Below are 18,508 nucleotides of genomic sequence, written 5' to 3'. Positions count from 1 at the left end.
ATAGTCAAGCCACAATGTTCCAACATATGTTTTTATTAAATCAAAAGGGGGGGGGGGGGGGGGGGGAAAGCAAATTTTTACCATTACTTTAAAAAGATATTAGGATAATATGCCAAGTTCAGCTACCTGCCATCAGCTTTTCCTCATGTTTACTCATTGATAGTCAGTTGCTTTCTTGATTTTATATACACCTTTAAGGTAAATATGAATTTCCTTTCATTTAATATCATGGCCAACAATAGCACCTGAAATGAATTAAGTTCCCCTTACTATGCAAGGGAACAAGATTTGTCTGTACTGTTATTAGAAATGGTGTTGCTGCTGTGACAGTCTATACATTACGCAGAAGAGGAGCCCTTGAATTTTCCTTACAAATCTTGCATAAGACGTGTCCTATTATGAGAGACGGCCATCAAGCCCAGAATCCACTGTCAATGACCAATCTTCTTATATCAGAAAGAGCAGTGCTCCTTGGTAAGAGGTATGGGAGCCTCAGGAGTACACACTCATGTAGTGCAAAGATCATTATTAAAATAAAATAGCATTATGATAGTCTGTGGCTCACAGTGGCAAAGGTGGAGCACTGCTAGGGTAAAGAGAACACGGCTTTCTTCCTGGAACTTTTTCGTTTCTTGTAAATTCTGCTGGTGTTGCAGATGAGGTTGTGGCTTATCTTTTTATGGCAGGCAATATGCACTAGCTTCAAATTATCAACAGTAAATAACAGCTGGTAAAAGTACTCCCAATTCACTTCCCTCCCGTTCATTTCCTTCACAGCTTCTGCCAGCGCTGGAACGATAGCTCGTTTCTTTTCAATCCTGTATAATACAACAAAAGTCATATTCCCATGCAGTACTGATGGTCTTATTGTCTTGTTTCCTAATTGTGTATGTAATGTATTCTCTCTAATGAATCACCTGGGCTGCTATTAGATACACTGGGTTTTCTGAAGTCTAGGGTGGGGCTATTAGAGGCACTTCAATTATTTTAGGAAGCCTGAAATTGGCAACACAAGACAAAGGGCCCCGTTTACAAAGGTGCACTAGCGTTTTTAGCGCATGCTAACCAGGGGTGTAGATGCTATGGGGCCACTAGGGCCTGGGCCCTCGTAGGTTTGGGCCTGCATCCCCCTGCCGGCGACCCTCTCAAACCCCCCCCTCCCCCCCACCGCCGCCTGCTACCTTTGCTGGCGGGGGACTCCAACCCCCGCCAGCCAGTCTTCTTCCTTCATTTGGTTTCTTCTGAGTCTGACATCAGACTCACAGAAACAGAACAAAGCCCTGCAGATCGCGAGGTTTTGTTCTGTTTCTGTGAGTCTGACGTCCAGGACGTCAGACTCAGAAACCAAACGAAGGAAGAAGACTTTGGCTGGGGGGGGGTTGGGGTCCCCCCGCCAGCAAAGGTAGGCGACGGTGGGCGGGGGGGTCGAGAGGGTCAGCGGCGGGGGTGGTCAAAGTTGTTGGAGGTGTCAGTGGCGCCGGGGGGGGGGGGGGGCTAAAATGTGGCCCCTCGGCTCTGGACCCCCCCCCCCAATAATATTCCTATGGGCGTCTACACAGACGCCCATAGGAATATTATGGGCATCTACATGGTTAGCACGTGCTAATGCTTAACATGGCTGAAAACACTAGTGGCTTAGGAAACAGGGCCCAAAGACAGCCAACAGACTGCTGAAGTATTCAACAATTTTTAATTGAAATAAATGAGTGAAACAGTACTTTATTATATTCTAATCATGCTTTTTCATTATTTAAGCTAAATAACTGCAGAAGCATAGGACTGAGGCTGAGACTAGACAGATTCATTTGTATTTGGGCTGTCTTAGACAAATCACTTGGAGTTCTATTAAAGTTAAATTTGCATCGCTCACGACTACCCCATGGTTGTGCCAGGCAGAAAGTCAAGCAGGATCAGTGGTGGAGGCGGAGCAACTGCCTCAAATCTTGTAGGCCTTGTGTTCCAGAGCACCCCCCCCCCCCCCAAAGGGAGATTGGGGCTTGCTAAGCAGGTAGTAATATTTGTTTTAAAACTTTTCCTGCAGCCTGCTATGCTGTAGGGTTGAGGGGAAGAGTGAGGGACTGCTGAGAAAGAAGAATTACAAACAAACAAAAAAAAAAAAACCCTAAAGTGCTGTGAGGAGTGCTACTTGACACAGCCAACCTCTTCAAGGTTATGGCTGGGCGATTTATTTGGGGAATAAAACTTTGGATGTTAAACTCAAAATGTTTTCTGTTCCTGAATGGGGGATGGTGATTATAAGAGAGAATACAGCATTTTTGGAACCCGCTTAGTGTTAAGCAGGCTAGAACTAAGATAAGTAAATGGTTTAGATAAAACATCATGTCTCCTGGGCAAAGATTTGTGAGGATTAGGGCAAAAACACTTTTAAAAAAATAACACATCCTGAACTGTAATATTCTACGGCACATGCCACATCTATACTGGAGTCTAAGTTCAAATCTAAAATTTTTTAGGCAGTGCCCCAGTACAAATTACAACTGTATGGTTCATCCACAATGTCCAAATTTAAATTAAATACATTTGATAAGATTGCTCTGGACTGGCAATAATACAAACAAAAACTGTTACATGCAACGTCTTAGAAACTGCAAAAGATTCTTGAAACTCCTAAACCTATGTTTACAAAGATATGCTATAGGCAGGTTAGTGGTTTTTTATGCGTGTTAATGGTTGATGTGTGTTAAAACGCTAATGTGCCTAGAGGAATGTATTAGCACATTAGCCTTTAACACGCCTTAACTTTAAAGACGCATTAAAAACGCTAACGCATCTTAGTAAACATACCCCCCCCCCTAATTTCTTACTAAGCCGAGATCTTTACATACTCACAGTAGGGCATGTGAGCAGAAACATGCATATTAAGCAATTATTTTTTTCTTAAAGTGAAGGAGTAGCCTATTGGTTAGTGTAGTGGACTTTGATCCTGGGGAACTGAGTTCAATTCCCACTGCAGCTCCTTGTGACTCTGGGCAAGTCACTTAACCCTCCATTGCCCCTGGTACAAAATAAGTCACTGAATATATGTAAACCGCTTTGAATGTAGTTGCAAAAAAACCTCAGAAAGGCGGTATATCAAATCCCATTTCCATTAATGTTGGGAGATTTTCAAGTTGAGTTAGTGTTGCTAACTATCCCATAAAATGAGTCTCCCCATTGTTTGCTTAATAAATATTAAAACTGCTGTAGATACAATCCTGTAGCAGTTCAAGTGTGGTTCTGGAAGTACCACAGAAAAAATCTAAAAATGAACAACTGCACACAGTCACAAGAGGCCTGGGGTCACTGCAAGTCCCTGGCCTTCCACTTTGCCATCTATCCCCCCTTCAGTCCATTCAGAACTCTGCTGCACGTCTTATCTTCCGCCTGGACCGATATACTCATATCACCCCTCTCCTCAAGTCACTTCACTGGCTTCCGATCAGGTACCGCATACAGTTCAAGCTTCTCCTATTAACCTACAAATGCACTCGATCTGCAGCCCCTCCTTACCTCTCTACCCTCATCTCCCCTTACGTTCCTACCTGTAACCTCCGCTATCAAGACAAAGCCCTCCTTTCAGTACTCTTCTCCACCGCTGCCAACTCCAGGCTCCGCCCTTTCTGCCTCGCCTCACCCCATACCTGGAATAAACTCCCTGAGCCCCTACGCCAGGCCCCCTCCCTGCCCATCTTCAAAGCCTTGCTCAAAGCCCACCTCTTCAATGTCGCCTTCGGCACCTAACCACCATACCTCTATTCAGGAAATCTAGACTTCCCCCACTTGACACTTGACATTTCGCCTATTAGATTGTAAGCTCTTTTGAGCAGGGACTGTCCTTTTGTTAAACTGTACAGTGCTGCGTAACCTTAGTAGCGCTCTAGAAATGTTAAGTAGTAATATCTTACTCTAAATGTATTATGTTCTTTAGCAAAATATTCAGTTAAGGGGGTTTACATATTAATCATGTTTCTCTTGCTGTAAAAGTCAGTCAGTACGGTGCACTATACTGCGGCTGAACTTTCCTTTACAAATCCTCTTTGAATCAACAGAACATTTTAGTGAGAGAAAAGGGAGTGGATTTATATATGCATATATGTAATTTGATGTTTTATACTTACTTGTGGTCAAGGTTCCATGTACTAAAAAGGATTCGGCTCTCTCTGTTGCCATATGGATTAATGGAGTGTTTAGATAAGCACATGTCTAAATCAAAAGAACCCTAAAACAGAAAAATTATTTTCCATGAGATATCAATGACTGTGACCTAGTTTCTGACTAGTACAAATGGCAACAAGATTAGCATTTCATTGTTCACAATTCTTTTAAAATACTGGGGCTTTGTCAGTTTATTCTGAAGTAGATTTAATTAGTACTTTATAGACAGACCCAGATTAAAAATGCCAGCCTAACTGGGGAAATGACCTGTCTTGGAACATAGTAACATAGTAGATGACGGCAGAAAAAGACTGCACGGTCCACTCAGTCTGCCCAACAAGATAAACTCACATGTGCCATTTTTTGTGTATACCTTACCTTGATTTGTACCTGTCTTTTTCAGGGCACAGACCGTATAAGTCTGCCCAGCACTATCCCCGCCTCCCACCACCGGCTCTGGCACAGACCGTATAAGTCTGCCCAGCACTATCCCCGCCTCCCACCACCGGCTCTGGCACAGACCATATAAGTCTGCCCAGCACTATCTTGATTTGTATCTGTCTTTTTAAGGGCACAGACCGTATAAGTCTGCCCAGCACTATCCCCGCCTTCCAACCACCAGCCCCGCCTCCCACCACCCACCACCGGCTCTGGCACAGACCGTATAAGTCTGCCCAGCACTATCCCCGCCTCCCAACCACCAGCCCCGCCTCCCACCACCGGCTCTGGCACAGACCGTATAAGTCTGCCCAGCACTATCTTGATTTGTATCTGTCTTTTTAAGGGCACAGACCGTATAAGTCTGCCCAGCACTATCCCCACCTCCCAACCACCAGCCCCGCCTCCCACCACCGGCTGGAACAGGAGTGATGGAATTTTGGATTTCACTCCATGCCTTTCCCAGCTGTAGGTCAAGGTGGCTTACATTCAGGTACATTAGGTATTTTCCTGGCCTTAAGAGACTTACAATCTAAGGGCCAGATTCAGTAAATATTGCCAAAAGTGAAGTGCTGTTAGGATTGGCGGTCAGCTAGTATGCCTTGCAGAGCGTCGTTTACAGAATACTAGCTTACTGCACTTTTCACACCTAACTTGTATCTGCCAAAAGCTGGTGTAAATACTTGTGACCCACTGATGACAGTAAGATGCGCAAATACAGGTATTCATAACATCATACCTAACGTCTGGGAATGCCCATGCCCCCTTTGGAGTTGCATGCTATGAAACTTGGGTGTGCAAGTTATAGAATAGGTGTAGGTTAGATCTGTGCTCTTAATTACTGAAAAGTGCTTGTTTGATTTGATAGTGCTTAATGAACTAGTTTATGGGCAAATCTGTACCCAAATGTGGGCAACCTATACAGATTCTGGGGGTAAGTTTTGTACCTGAGGCTTTGAACCCTGGTTTCCTCCTTAACCTATTGCTTTAGCCATTAAGCTACTTAGGGGTGTTCGTACCTTACAGAAGAACCAGCCTTCAGGAGTACAAAGGCGACTGCTCTCATCCATTTCTCTTCTGTCAAAGTAAGAGCCATTGTATTTCTTCGATTTAAGTTCATTCCATAACAGTTCGGCTATTCTCTTGTACTCGTCCTGTGCCCTCTGATCAACAGCTGAAGTGTAGTTTTCAACCTTTTAGTACAATAAAATGGGTTATTTCAGGCTGCCTGCAGCATTAGAATTGTGGCTGGATGTTGGCGTTCTCCTCCTCCTCTTGCTCCACTATTTCATGTCCATTTTTGCCTTCCTTTTTTATACTGTTGCTTAGCCACTCACATGAAAAATATTTTCTTATTGTCAGTTCCACTGTTCTGGATCCTTCTGACTTATGGTATGGCCACTGAGAGGCAACGGTTAGAGATGACGGTGCTCCTGTTCCAGCTTGCTGCACAGCAGGGTTAGCGTAACAGCCGCTCTCAGATCACAGTTTTAGGACTGTACTTGGTTGAGCTCGGAGCTTGGTTCCAAAGCCCCCAGTTACACCACTTAGTGCTATTAAGTGAGGCTTTGGCTCGGTCCTGTGGAGCTTTGCCTGAGGGGGTGCAGGTCCTCATCCCCCCCCCCAACCCCTCTTACCCACAAAGTGGGCCAAAGAAATGCAACTGGGGGCTTCGGAGCTAAGTTGCAAGCTCAACCAGGTACAGTCCTGAGACTGATCTTGGAGCGGCTGTTCTGCTCAACCATGCTGTGTGGCCATGGCCAGCGGGAGAGTACTGTCATCTCTAACCACTGCCTCCTCTCAGTGGCCCGTAAGCTAAAAGGGTCCAGATCTTTCAACATTGGTTCAGAGCAGTGTCGCTGACTAAAGAAAATGATCAGATAAGACATAATTTCTGCATGGGTCAGTTGAGAATCATCTTGCCATTATAATGTTTTTTTATTACCAAAAAAAAATTAAAGGAAGACTTGTGTTGCTTAAGTCTTCAAAAGAGACTGAACTTGGGCATGGTATATTTCTGTTTTGTAGTAATACAGTAGGAAGCTGTTATACATCAAGCTGTAATTGTAAAGTTAGAATGTTAAAATTACCGTATTTTTCGGACTATAAGACGCAAATTTGGGAGGAAAATGGGGGGTGCGTCTTACAGTCCGAAGGTAGAGATTTGGCTGGCTGGCTGGCAGGCCGCCCGCCCTCCCTCACCCCCCCCCCCCCGAGTTCGGGATCGCCCTCCCCCCGGCCCTGTCACCACTTCTCCCTACTCACACGATCTTCCTTGGTGGTCTAGTGACGTCGGGGCAGGAAAGAGCCCCCTCTTTCCTGCCCAGCGCGCTGCTCTCCATCCTCCAGTATGCAGCCTGATGGTCTCGGCGAGATTCAAACTGGCCGCCGAGACTTCAATTCTCGGTGGCCATTTTGAATCTCACCGAGACCGTCAGGCAGCAATGCACACAGGAGGATGGAGAGCAGCGCGCTGGGCAGGAAAGAGGGGGCTCTTTCCTGCCCCGACGTCACTAGACCACCAGGGAAGATCGCGTGAGTAAGGGGAGAGGTGGTGACAGGGCTGGGGAGGGGGGAGGAGGTAACCCTGAGGGCGATCCTGAACTTGGAGGGAAGGATTCGGACAAGACGCACCAGAGCATCTAGGTTTTAGAGGAGGGAAAAAGCAAAAATTTTTTTTTCCTATTTCCCTCCTCTAAAACCTCGGTGCGTCTTATGGTCCGAAAAATACGGTACATTAACTTTACTCATACTCTAACCTTGTCTGTCTTTGTGTGCGTGTGTTGGCGGTCTAGGGCTGTACGTCAGGGCAGGAGTAATCCCCAGTCGCTCTGGCCCACGCTGACTGCTCTCAAAATGACTGCCCTGACCTCTAGTGAAAAACTTGTGCGACTGCTGCAAGAGGTCACAGCAGCCATTTTGAGAGTAGAGCTGACATGGGCATGAGTGATTGGGGATAACTCTCGCCCTGCCTACACTAGTGGACCACTTTTTTTTTGTGTGTGTAACGCGATTACAAGTAATGCAGTTATGCTCTTGCATAGAATTTAAATGCTTTTGATACAAAGGTTTAGTGGGAATTTTAAGTCTGTAAAGTTGGGATGATAAAGCTCCTTAGGAATTACCCTCTCTGTGGCTCTGTAGCAGTCACTCCAAATGTGGCACAGAGTCAGCCATTGTAAAAGCAGTGTGGCTTTTAGTTTTTTCATTAGCTGAGGTCCATGTGTGCAGACACTATTTTGTTTAGAAGTAAAATATAGTCTTTCATTATTTAAATTATGTATACTGTATCTTGGATAATACTGGGCTGATTCTAAAGAATTTCCAGGCTCTGTTTGGTATGATTAAAGTGCAGAAGCTAGATTCTATGAGAGGAAACTACAGTGATTGTTTTCAAGCACAAGTACTAGTCAAGCTTAGGGAAATATTGCAATGAAATTAAGTTTTATGTATTAAAATAATCTGAGAAATATATTGCTCTTGATTGTAATTTTTCAGAGCGTATAGTCCTCACATTCAGTAACAATGTGCTTTTTTTTTTTTAAATTCGGGATTGTGCATAAGGCTGGTTTAATGTAGACTACTGTCTGGACTTATTTACTCTATTTTAGTAAGAATCTATATCCTTTAATCAAATACAAACAGGAAACATCTCAATGCTACTTTCTCTTAAGCATGTACTTTTTCGTAAGCATGATTATTTTTTATTTTTGTACATGTTCTCACAAAGGTCCTGTCTCAGAGAATAGTTAACTGGGCATCTGCATTAACTTGGGAACTCAAAGGGTTTTTTTTAGAATGGCTCTTCCAGTTTTCAGCCTGTGTTTGCAATATTCTCCTATGGGTTTAGCAGAGGGCTGCTGCTAACAAGCTCCAACAATCGCCCATGGGCCTCATTTGTTAACAGTTCACATACCCAAACTTTAGTTTCTGGTTTCAGCTTTGGCTAAAACTAGGTGATATGTCTGAGCTGCAGTTTTGATTTCGGCTAGCCTCTACACAGTTACAAGGAAAGGAAGCATAACCCCAGTGTTCCCTCTGTCAGATCTACTCTGCCTAAGCAAGAGCCTCTGAGATCCTATCATTCTAAGGTGGAAGCCCAAAAACAGGATTTAAAGCTAGAACGTTTCCTCTACCTGGGAGGGAGGGGGCGAAAGCATAGTGTTCCCATAGGTACACAGCCGCTATAGTCTCCAACCTAAGAGCAGTGACTGTTGCTGGAGTGTGCCAGAACTGCCCACAAACTTGGACACCACTACGGAGGGATCCGTAGAGTCTCTGAGCAGGAGGGGGAGCTTCTAAGAGCAAATGAACTTAAGCTAAATAAGGTACTTTTGTTCACTGTTACAAAGCTGCTGCCCCTGCTTTTCTCAGCCCCTGCAGGGGAGGTTTTGTTTTTCAAGCATAGTTGGGATGGAGAGGTCTGGCTCTGTGCAGCAGTCTCGTATCACTTTTTAGGGTAGCTGCCTAGAAACAGGGAGTCGTTTAAGGAAGACAGGTTTCTTTGTGGGGAAAAAAATAGTCTCTGCTTTTGAAAGAAAGGGACACTTTTTTTTTTTTTTAAACTTTGGGAGATGGAGAAAGAGACCTGAGGCACGCCAGCGTGTAACCTTTAGAAATCAGGTGCCACTTTTCTTCTGCCAGGCTGACTAGCTATCTGAAGATTAGTAGCCAGCTTTATTTTTATTTACATCGGTGTTTTTGTTTTTATTACTTTTCGGCTAAGCGTGCACAGGGGCCTTAAAAGCATAGACTTTACAGATGTCTTGCTCCACTGCCTTATACATAAGTACATAAGTATTGCCAAAGTGGGACAGTCCAAAGGTCCATCAAGCCCAGCATCCTGTTTCCAACAGTGGCCAATCCAGGTCACAAATACCTGCCAAGATCCCACAAAAAAGTACAAAACATTTTATGCTGCTTATCCCATAAACAGTGGATTTCCCCCAAATCCAATTGGTTTATGGACTTTTCCTTTAGGAAGCCATCCAAACCTTTTTTAAACTGTGCTAAGCTAACCACCTTTACCACATTTTCTGGCAACCAATTCCAGAGTTGAATTACACATTGAGTGAAGAAACATTTTCTAAGATTTGTTTTAAATTTAGTACTTTGTACCTCCATTGCATGCCCCCTAGTCCTAGTATTTTTGGAAAGCGTAAACACTCTTCATGTCTACCCATTCCACTCCACTCATTTTATAGACCTCTATCATATCTCCCCTCAGCCATCTTTTCTCCAAGCTGAAGAGCCCCAGCCGCTTTAGCCTTTCCTCATAGGGAAGTCGTCCCATCCCCTTTAGCATTTTCGTCGCCCTTCTCTGCACCTTTTCTAATTCCACTATATCTTTTTTGAGATGCAGCGGTCGCACTATGGAGCGATACAAAGGCATTATAACATCCTCATTTTTGTTTTCCAATCCTTTCCTAATAATACCTAACATTCTATTTGCTTTCTTAGCCGCCGCAGCACACCGAGCAGAAGGTTTCAACACCTAGATCCCTTTCTTGGTCGGTGACTCCTAACGTGGAACCTTGCATAATGTAGCTATAATTCGGGTTCCTCTTTCCCACTTGCATCACTTTGCACTTGCTCACATTAAACGTCATCTGCCATTTAGACGCCCAGTCTCCCAGTCTCATAAGGTCCTCTTGTAATTTTTCACAATCCTCCTACGATTTAACTACTTTGAATAACTTTGTGTCATCAGCAAATTTAAATTACCTCACTAGTTACTCCCATCTCTAGGTTATTTATAAAAATGTTAAAAAGCAGCGGTCCAAGCACAGACCTCTGGGGAACCCCACTAACTACCCTTCTCCATTGAGAATACTGACCATTTAACCCTACTCTCTGTTTTCCATCTTTTAACCAGTTTTTAATCCACAATAGGACACTACCTCCTATCCCATGACTCTCCAATTTCCTCTGGAGTCTTTCATGAGGGGCTTTGTCAAACGCCTTCTGAAAATCCAGATACACAATATCAACCGGCTCACCTTTATCTACATGCTTGTTCACCCCTTCAAAGAAATGTAATAGATTGGTGAGGCAAGATTTCCCTTCACTAAATCCATGTTGGCTTTGTCTCATTAATCCATGCTTTTAAATAGGCTCTGTAATTTTGTTCTTTATAATGGTTTCTACCATTTTGCCCGGCACCGACATCAGACTCGCCGGTGTATAATTTCCCGGATCTCCTCTGGAACCTTTTTTAAAACTTGGCGTTACATTGGCCACCCTCCAATCTTCCGGTACCATGCTCGATTTTAAGGATAAATTACATATTACTAACAATAGTTCCGCAAGTTCATTTTTCAGTTCTATCACTACTCTGGGATGAATACCATCCGGTCCAGGAGATTTGCTGCTCTTCAATTTGTCAAATTGCCCCATTCCATCCTCTAGATCTATAGAGATTTCATTCAGTTTCTCCAACTCGTCAGCTTCAAATACCATTTCTGGCACCGGTATCACTCCCAAACCTTCCTCGGTGAAGACCGAAGCAAAGAATTCATTCAATCTCTCCGCTACGACTTTGTCTTCCCTGATTGCCCCTTTTACCACTCGGTCATCTAGCGGTCCAACCAATTCTTTTGCCGGCTTCCTGCTTTTAATATACCTAAAAAAAAATTTACGTGTTTTTGCCTCCAATGCAGTCTTTTTTTCAAAGTCCTTCTTTGCCTTACTTATCAGTGCTTTGCATTTGACTTGACATTCCTTATGCTGTTTCTTATTATTTTCAGTCAGTTCCTTCTTCCATTTTCTGAAGGATCTTCTTTTAGCTCTAATAGCTTCCTTCACCTCACTTTTTAACCATGCCGGCTGTCGTTTAGTCTTCTGTCCTCCTTATTTAATACGCGGAATATGGCCTGGGCTTCCAGGATGGTGTTTTTGAACAGCATCCACGCCTGATGTAAAATTTTGACCCTCAAAGCCGCTCCTCTTAAGTTTTTTTCCACCATTCTTCTCATTTTATCATAGTCTCCTTTTTTAAAGTTAAACGTTAACGTATTGGATTTCCTGTGTATAATTTGTGACGATTCGAATGCTTAAAGTATTGGCTATGTGTATAACCCAAAAGCTCTACACGGACACAACTAGCAGGAGGTGCCTCATCATTGGGACATTGGAGGGAGAAGCAGTGGCCTATTTTGTTTCTCAGGCAGCTGTCCTAAAATGGAGACACTGCCGCACCAAGCTACACCCTACTGTGCGCACCTCCCCTCCTATAATAGAGTAGTAACAACTTCAATAACAAAACCGCCCCAGCAGGAGCTGGGAAGAGTAGGCCAGTAGCATTTGTATTGGTAAATAAAGCACCTGCTTTAGCTTACGTCCATTTGTTCAGAGTATCATCCTGCTTAGATGCTTACACAGGACCAAGCAATCCTTGATAATGGTGTCCAAGTTTGTAGGCAGCCCTGGAGTACTTCCTGGACCATCCCAGAAACAGTCACTCACCTTTTGGTGGAAACTACATGCCTGCCTATGGCAACTTGCTGCTTTCCTTCCCTTGCTCCAGGCTCACCTGTAACAGCTAGCCTGATCTCCCTGGCTTTAAAAAGACTTCTTCCCCATAACAAGAGAAAAATGGTCTAGATTTAAAGCCTGTTCTCTGGGCTTCTGCTATAGAATGAAGGGTGTCAGGCAGATCTGCTGTGATAGAGGGAACCCTGGGCTCGTGCTTCCTATAAAAAATATAGTCACTGGAAGAAAGAACATTTTATTTACTATAGTGTTAGAATGCATTTGTAGTTTACAAAAAACTAATGCATTCATAATGAAACATAGTAATTATTGAATAAAACAGCAAACTTCTTAACTAAAATAAAAAAATGGAAATGATAAAAACATTCAAAATACTAATAGGCTTTAATAACCAAGATAATTTCAAAGTCAAAAGGTTGTGAAAGGGAGGAAGAAAGAATCAAAAGGAAAACATGAAAAAAAAAAAACTACTTTACAGTGTATTTCTGTCAGCAGTATCAAAATGATAAAGAATAGAGGAGAATGGTAGGTAGATGTACAAAATAATTTATCAGCCAGTTCTCTCACAGAATTCAAGGGTGCTTGGGACAGATATTGCAGATGCCAGCTTTGCCAACAAGCTATCCTTCACTCTTGAAAGCAGAAGTAAGAAGAGAGGTGATAAGGAGAGGAAAAAAAAAAAAAACAAAACCTGTCAAAAAAGGGAGCATGAGACTGGGTTACTGCGACCCAAGCAGTAGCAGAGTTAAAAACAGGGCTGCCAAAAGCCATAGCCAAGTCCCGGGCAGAACCAGACCACCACCTGCCCCCCCCCCCCCCCCCCCCCACTCACCTTTCTATCTTTGCCTCCAAGGGGGAGTCCAGCAAGTCTCTTCCTGCCTGCTCCCATGGTCTGTCCCTCTCCTGCTCCTGTCTACCAGGACCCAGATGATTGCATTAACGTGATATCGCGCTAATGCAATCATCCAGATCCTGGGTGGCACACAGAAGAGAACAGACCCAGAAGCAGGCAGGCAGGAAGAAGCATGCTAGCGCCAGGCCCCCTCACCCCCCCCCTTTGGATGCCAGGCCAGGGGACTTTTGCCTCCCCCCCCCAACCCCTCGGTGGCCCAAGAATAGCAGGCTACAAGTAGCTAGAAACCAAAAGGTGAATATGAACCATGACAGACCCCACAGGCAATGCGAGAGCTAGGTTTAGATTATGTTGATTCAAGCAGGCTACGACTCTCCAACAACCAACCAGGTTCGTGATGTTTGGTCATGGATGGATATCATTCAGAAAGGCCATAGAGACGGAGGCGATTGGATATTTGGCACAGTTTAGGTAGCTTTGGTGCTGGGTGTCTCTATAAGGAAGGGAGCTTACGCAGGGAGGAAGAAAACAAAAACTGACCAAGGATCTATATCCTACAAGTGGTCATCCTTCTATGGCTGGCAGCAGCGTTATAGTCCTGTAGCAAGGACAAGACTTAACTGGGCAATAGGCTTTTTTCTGCTCTCATGATGTTATATGACTATAACTGGAAAACAGAAGACAATAGCATGTTTTCTAGTGTTCACTGGTGTTAGCCCACAGACAACAGCCTGGTTACTTCCTAAGGCAATATTGAAGACTTTCATTAGTTTTAAACTCCTTTAGCTTTCTTAAAAAGGCCAGAGCATAACAGTCAAACTGTACCTCTTTCATATAACTCCGCATTCTGCTTTCACAGCTATAACGCATATAACTAGATTTATTCTTAAAGCGTGGCTCTATACCTGAAAGGAATAAAAGGTTACATTGATAACATGACTGAAAAAAAAATTAAGCAGGAGCAGTGGCGTAGCTAGGTGGTGCCACGGGGGCCTGGCCCCCCCTCCCCCAAAATTTGCTCTGGGCCCCTGATTGGCTGGCGGGGGTCCCCAATCCCCACCAGCTGAAGAATTTATTCAGCGCTGGTCTGCGTCTGCATTGCCTGCCCTTTTTCTTCCCCTCACGCCAGGCACACTCATTTTAGTGAAACTTCTAAAACCAAAACCCCCCTTTCCTTCCCCCCCCCCCCCCCACCCAAACCACTGACCTCCCACCACACATAGGTCCATCCCGGGTCTACCTTATAAGCCCTGGTGATCGAGTGGCATCTTTGGGACAGGAGCAATCTATGACTCTTGCGCACCCTGGCTGCCAATGTGGGCAAGAGTGACTGGTGATTAGAACCCAGGTAGGCGAAAGTAGAGGTTGGCCAAAAGACGAATCATCACAGTAGGTGTTGCTTAATCACATTTATTCAGAGCACCAGTAGAAGGACCAGACACTGTGTGTCGGCGGGATAACCCGCCTGCCTCAGGGGTCACAACTAAACTATAGGCAAGAAAGATGTATAAAATGCTGGTGAAAAAACATTTGTAAAACACAAGCAAGCAATAGAATAATTCCCACACTAGTCCGACAGAGAAGCCTGATGACAGTCAACATATCTCCTGTGGTGGTTCATCTTTTGGCCAGCCTCTACTTTTCTCCTGCCTGTGCTGCTTTCTCGTAGAGGTTTTTCCTGTTTGCTCCCGTCCATGTTGGTTCAAGTCACCACACGAAGGCACAGCGATCTCCAGATGACTTCTGTGAGCTCCCACGGCAGTCTTGGCAGCCATTTTGACTGTGAAGCCAGCATGGGTACGAGCAACTGAGGATCGCTCCTGCCCTGACGAGGCCAATAGACACCATCAGGACTTCTAATGTAGGTCTGGGAAAAGCATATCGGGGGTGGGAGGGAGAGGTGATGGTTTCTGTTTCAGCTTTGGCAGAAACCAAGCAGCAAATTTCACCCGCAGATTTGGTTTCAGGCACCAACATCTTCAGGACAAGCAACTGAAGGCAAACAAGCAGTCCACTTAGCTCTAGATTCAAAACTGTCCATGTGGCTTACAGCAAGTTATCAACTTGCAAACTAACCCTATATGACTTTTGTATGTCTAAGATATAAATATAATGGGAATAAAGTTAACCTTCAAACCATTCTTTGTCTTCTTCTCGGGTTTCTGCAGCAATATTTTCCCTTAGAGTCTGAATGAGGTCAGCCAGGATCTTTTGTCTTTGTGGAGCCTGTTCATCCGATAGCAGCCTCTGAGCGGCCTCCACAACTGTTTCTTGATTTTTGTAAAAGCTATTTAAAAAGCAATCCATCTCACTGACATCTGTAATTTTAAAATGTGAACAAAAAACACAGAAGATTTAATGGCTTATAAAAAACGCTTGGGGGGGGGGGGGGGGTGTTCATCGAAAAACCATTCTTAGTTTCAGAAGAAGGCCTTGCTGCATGTTCTATGCCATTTATTATAGTTCCAGTGTTTTCCTTTTTCTACTTTTGGAAAGACATTATCTTATATTCCAGATAAATATAAACCACTTACAATAGAAAGGTGGTATAGTAAACGTATAAAATTTATTATACTCACTGTCATACTTAATGGCTTGTGTCTAGCCTCATAGGTAGTTTGCCTTCTTAATGGGGGGGGGGGGGGGCAGAGACCAATTCAGCATTAGCATCCATAACACTGGGGGGGGGGGGGAGTGCTGCTCCCCATGACTACCCCAAACTACGCCTGTGTTCAGCCTTTAGTTTCATTTTTGCTCATAGTTTTCTGAACATGAACCCTCTTTAGCACTTACATCCCTGCCATGTTTGTCCTTCTGTTAGAAGCACGACTTCTGTGTTGTCTGGGATTTTCTTGAAGTAGCCTTCACTCAGCTCTGTTCCATCCTCATATAAACACACCTGACAGCCCACAGGAGGCAGCTATTAAAAAAAAAACGTTATTTAAATGTTTTCTTTTTTACATTAATCATTTTGCAACAATGCATCCTGATTGAGAATTGTTTCTTAAAAACAAAAGCTAAAGGTAATAAATCTAAACAACAAAATTATATGTTTCCTTAAAATAGGATTGCAGAATGCTACAAGCTAAAACATTCTGTTCCGCTGAAAGTAACGTTGGAGGGATGAGATTTTTTTTTTTTACAGGACACTGTACCAGTGATTTCACAGTGAGAATACTGAAAGGTAACTTTAAAACCATACAAGAACGTAAGACCTTTGAAGTCAGAATGATTGAATATTTTAACATCCAACAGAAAGGAAACAAGGATCTGGGGTTCCTAGCCCATTATAAACCATAAAGCTGTATGTCTCTGTTGATCGCCCCACCCCTCACCTATCCACACCCATCCTGTTAGAATATCAACGATATGCTTTGATGTCCCCATGCATACCTCCTACCCACCCCCATCCTCCCACCCTGTCAGACTGTCATAGTAATGCTTGAATGTTTTCACTTATATACACTGTCAGCTAGCACATTTGCTTATTTCCGATCTGACGAAGAAGGGCAACCTTCGAAAGCTAATCAAGAAATGTATTAAGTTATGTCCAATAAAAAAGGTATCATCTTATTTTCTTTTCCATGTTTTATTTTGTTTGATTTCTATAGATTCTACATGGAATGTTGCTATTCCACTAGCAACATTCCATGTAGAAGTCGGCCCTTGCGGATCACCAATGTGGCCGCGCAGGCTTCTGCTTCTGTGAGTCTGACGTCCTGCACATACGTGCAGGACGTCAGACTCACAGAAACAGAAGCCTGCGCAGCCTTCTACATGGAATGTTGCTAGTGGAATAGCAACATTCCATGTAGAATCTCCAATAGTAGCAACATTCCATGTAGAATCTCCAATGGTATCTATTTTACTGTCATAGTAATGCTTGAATGTTTTCACTTATATACACTGTCAGCTAGCACATTTGCTTATTTCCCATCTGACGAAGAAGGGCAACCTTCGAAAGCTAATCAAGAAATGTATTAAGTTATGTCCAATAAAAAAGGTATCATCTTATTTTCTGTTCCATGTTTTATTTTGTTTGATTTCTATTGATAACCTTAAGAGTGGACTAACACGGCTACCACACTCCTTTTCCTTCTCTAAAATCTTCTCATTTATATCAGTCTGCTAGGTTTTATTACCTACTTTCCAAGAAACTGCTAAATTTAGAGAGATTTCTATAGTATTTAGGACTGATTAGTTCTGTCTTATATGACAGAACAGTGATCCCGTAGTTTGCTAATGTCATAAGCAAGCAGCACATGCTTTAAACTTCACAACTATAAAGGCAACATTTTAACAATTTCGGCTGGTAGTTGTGGAGGAGTAGCCTAGTGGTTAGTGCAGTGGGAACTGAGTTCGATTCCCACTGCAGGTTCTTGTGACTCTGGGCAAGTCACTTAACCCTCCATTGCCCCTGGTACAAATTAAGTACCTGAATATTTGTAAACCGCTTTGAATCTAGTTGCAAAAACCTCAGAAAGGCGGTATATCAAGTCCCATTTCCCTTATGCTCTCTGTGATCGCTGCATCTGCAGTCTACCTAACCCTACCCGCCTACGGAACAGGAACCAGGACTGGGAAAAGAGCCCCACTCTCCTCCCCCCCAACCGCTTCTGTGTACACTGCTGCAGTTGCACCATTAGGCTAATCCACGGGTGAATCTTTTTCATACTACTGTTTGCAGAAACTATCACGACCGGGAAGGAAAGCCTGGCCTCCAGTATTATTATCTGACGCAACAACGGGCAAAGGGGAGAGTGGAGAATATTATCTAATTATATTTGGAGTAAAAAAAAAAAGGGGGGCTGCGATAGGTGAAAACGCTACCCTCCCCCTCCTCCAAGATCACACTCATCATAACGGAAAGGGGTGCGTTGACCTTGTATTCCAGCATCTCGGCTTTATTCTTTGTTAAAAGCCGGAGCCACTACATTAGGACCCTTCCCCCAATGCAAAAAGTCTAAGCCCTTTAATACAGTGTGGCAATACTGTACGTGCTGTCCTGACAAGACCTGGAACACACTCTACCATCACAAAACGTCTCTGGATGCTCTGAGCTTGTTCGTCCAGGTTGCCCATTGGCTCCTCTTTTCCAAGACGGGTTGATCATGTACTAGCAGCAGCCCCACTGCATGCACAGACTTGCAACTCTACTTTCATATTGACTTATAGCAAAACTTAGAATTTCATGCATGCTTAAAACTAAGTTTGGATTCACCTTCCCAACAAATGGGAGTTAACTGACAACTAGCGCTGAGTATCGGCCACGTGACAATCAGGAAAGAAGTACTAAAGCGAAAGGGAGACCTGGAATTTCTTGCAGCCTTTCTCCATAAGCTCTCGGACGCTTCTAGCTGCGATCCCATACTTCTGGCCGCCCCCCTGCAAGGTCCTGAGTTTGCAGAGTTTGGGTTGACTAAATAACAAGCTCCAGCGAACCATCACAGACAGCAACGGATTTACACACACAATATCCCGTCCTCCTCTCCCCACCCACTTCTCTGTTCGATAACAAAAATTTCATTATAGCAAATGCGTGCTGCTCGGTTGGTTCTACGCTCATTGACG

General features: G+C 43.9%; 1 protein-coding gene across 1 annotated transcript; it reads right to left on the bottom strand.

Moving 5' to 3' along the window:
• Positions 1 to 34: 34 nt before the first annotated feature.
• On the bottom strand, positions 35 to 18,473 carry DFFB (DNA fragmentation factor subunit beta). Its single transcript, XM_030222085.1, has 7 exons — positions 18,248 to 18,473; positions 15,731 to 15,857; positions 15,067 to 15,255; positions 13,763 to 13,842; positions 5,613 to 5,786; positions 4,119 to 4,219; positions 35 to 818 (listed from the first exon to the last, which is right to left on the bottom strand). Exons 1-7 carry the CDS (start codon positions 18,380 to 18,382, stop codon positions 587 to 589), a joined length of 1,038 nt encoding a protein of 345 aa, XP_030077945.1. The 5' UTR covers positions 18,383 to 18,473; the 3' UTR covers positions 35 to 586.
• Positions 18,474 to 18,508: the final 35 nt, after the last annotated feature.

Source organism: Microcaecilia unicolor, chromosome 13 (assembly GCF_901765095.1).
Source record: "Microcaecilia unicolor chromosome 13, aMicUni1.1, whole genome shotgun sequence".
Taxonomy (NCBI): Eukaryota; Metazoa; Chordata; class Amphibia; order Gymnophiona; family Siphonopidae; genus Microcaecilia; species Microcaecilia unicolor.
This window is presented reverse-complemented; position numbering and strand designations above follow the sequence as displayed.

What these genes read in the sequence shown, in the direction of transcription:
- DFFB (XM_030222085.1), bottom strand. Translation starts at nt 18,382, where the DNA reads ATGGTTCGCTGGAGCTTGTTATTTAGTCAACCCAAACTCTGCAAACTC. An exon ending in AGGACAAACATGGCAGGGAT is followed by an intron (nt 15,256 to 15,730) that starts GTAAGTGCTAAA and finishes TTAAAATTACAG; the next exon opens with ATGTCAGTGAGATGGATTGC. An exon ending in TGCGGAGTTATATGAAAGAG is followed by an intron (nt 5,787 to 13,762) that starts GTACAGTTTGAC and finishes TTGTACTAAAAG; the next exon opens with GTTGAAAACTACACTTCAGC.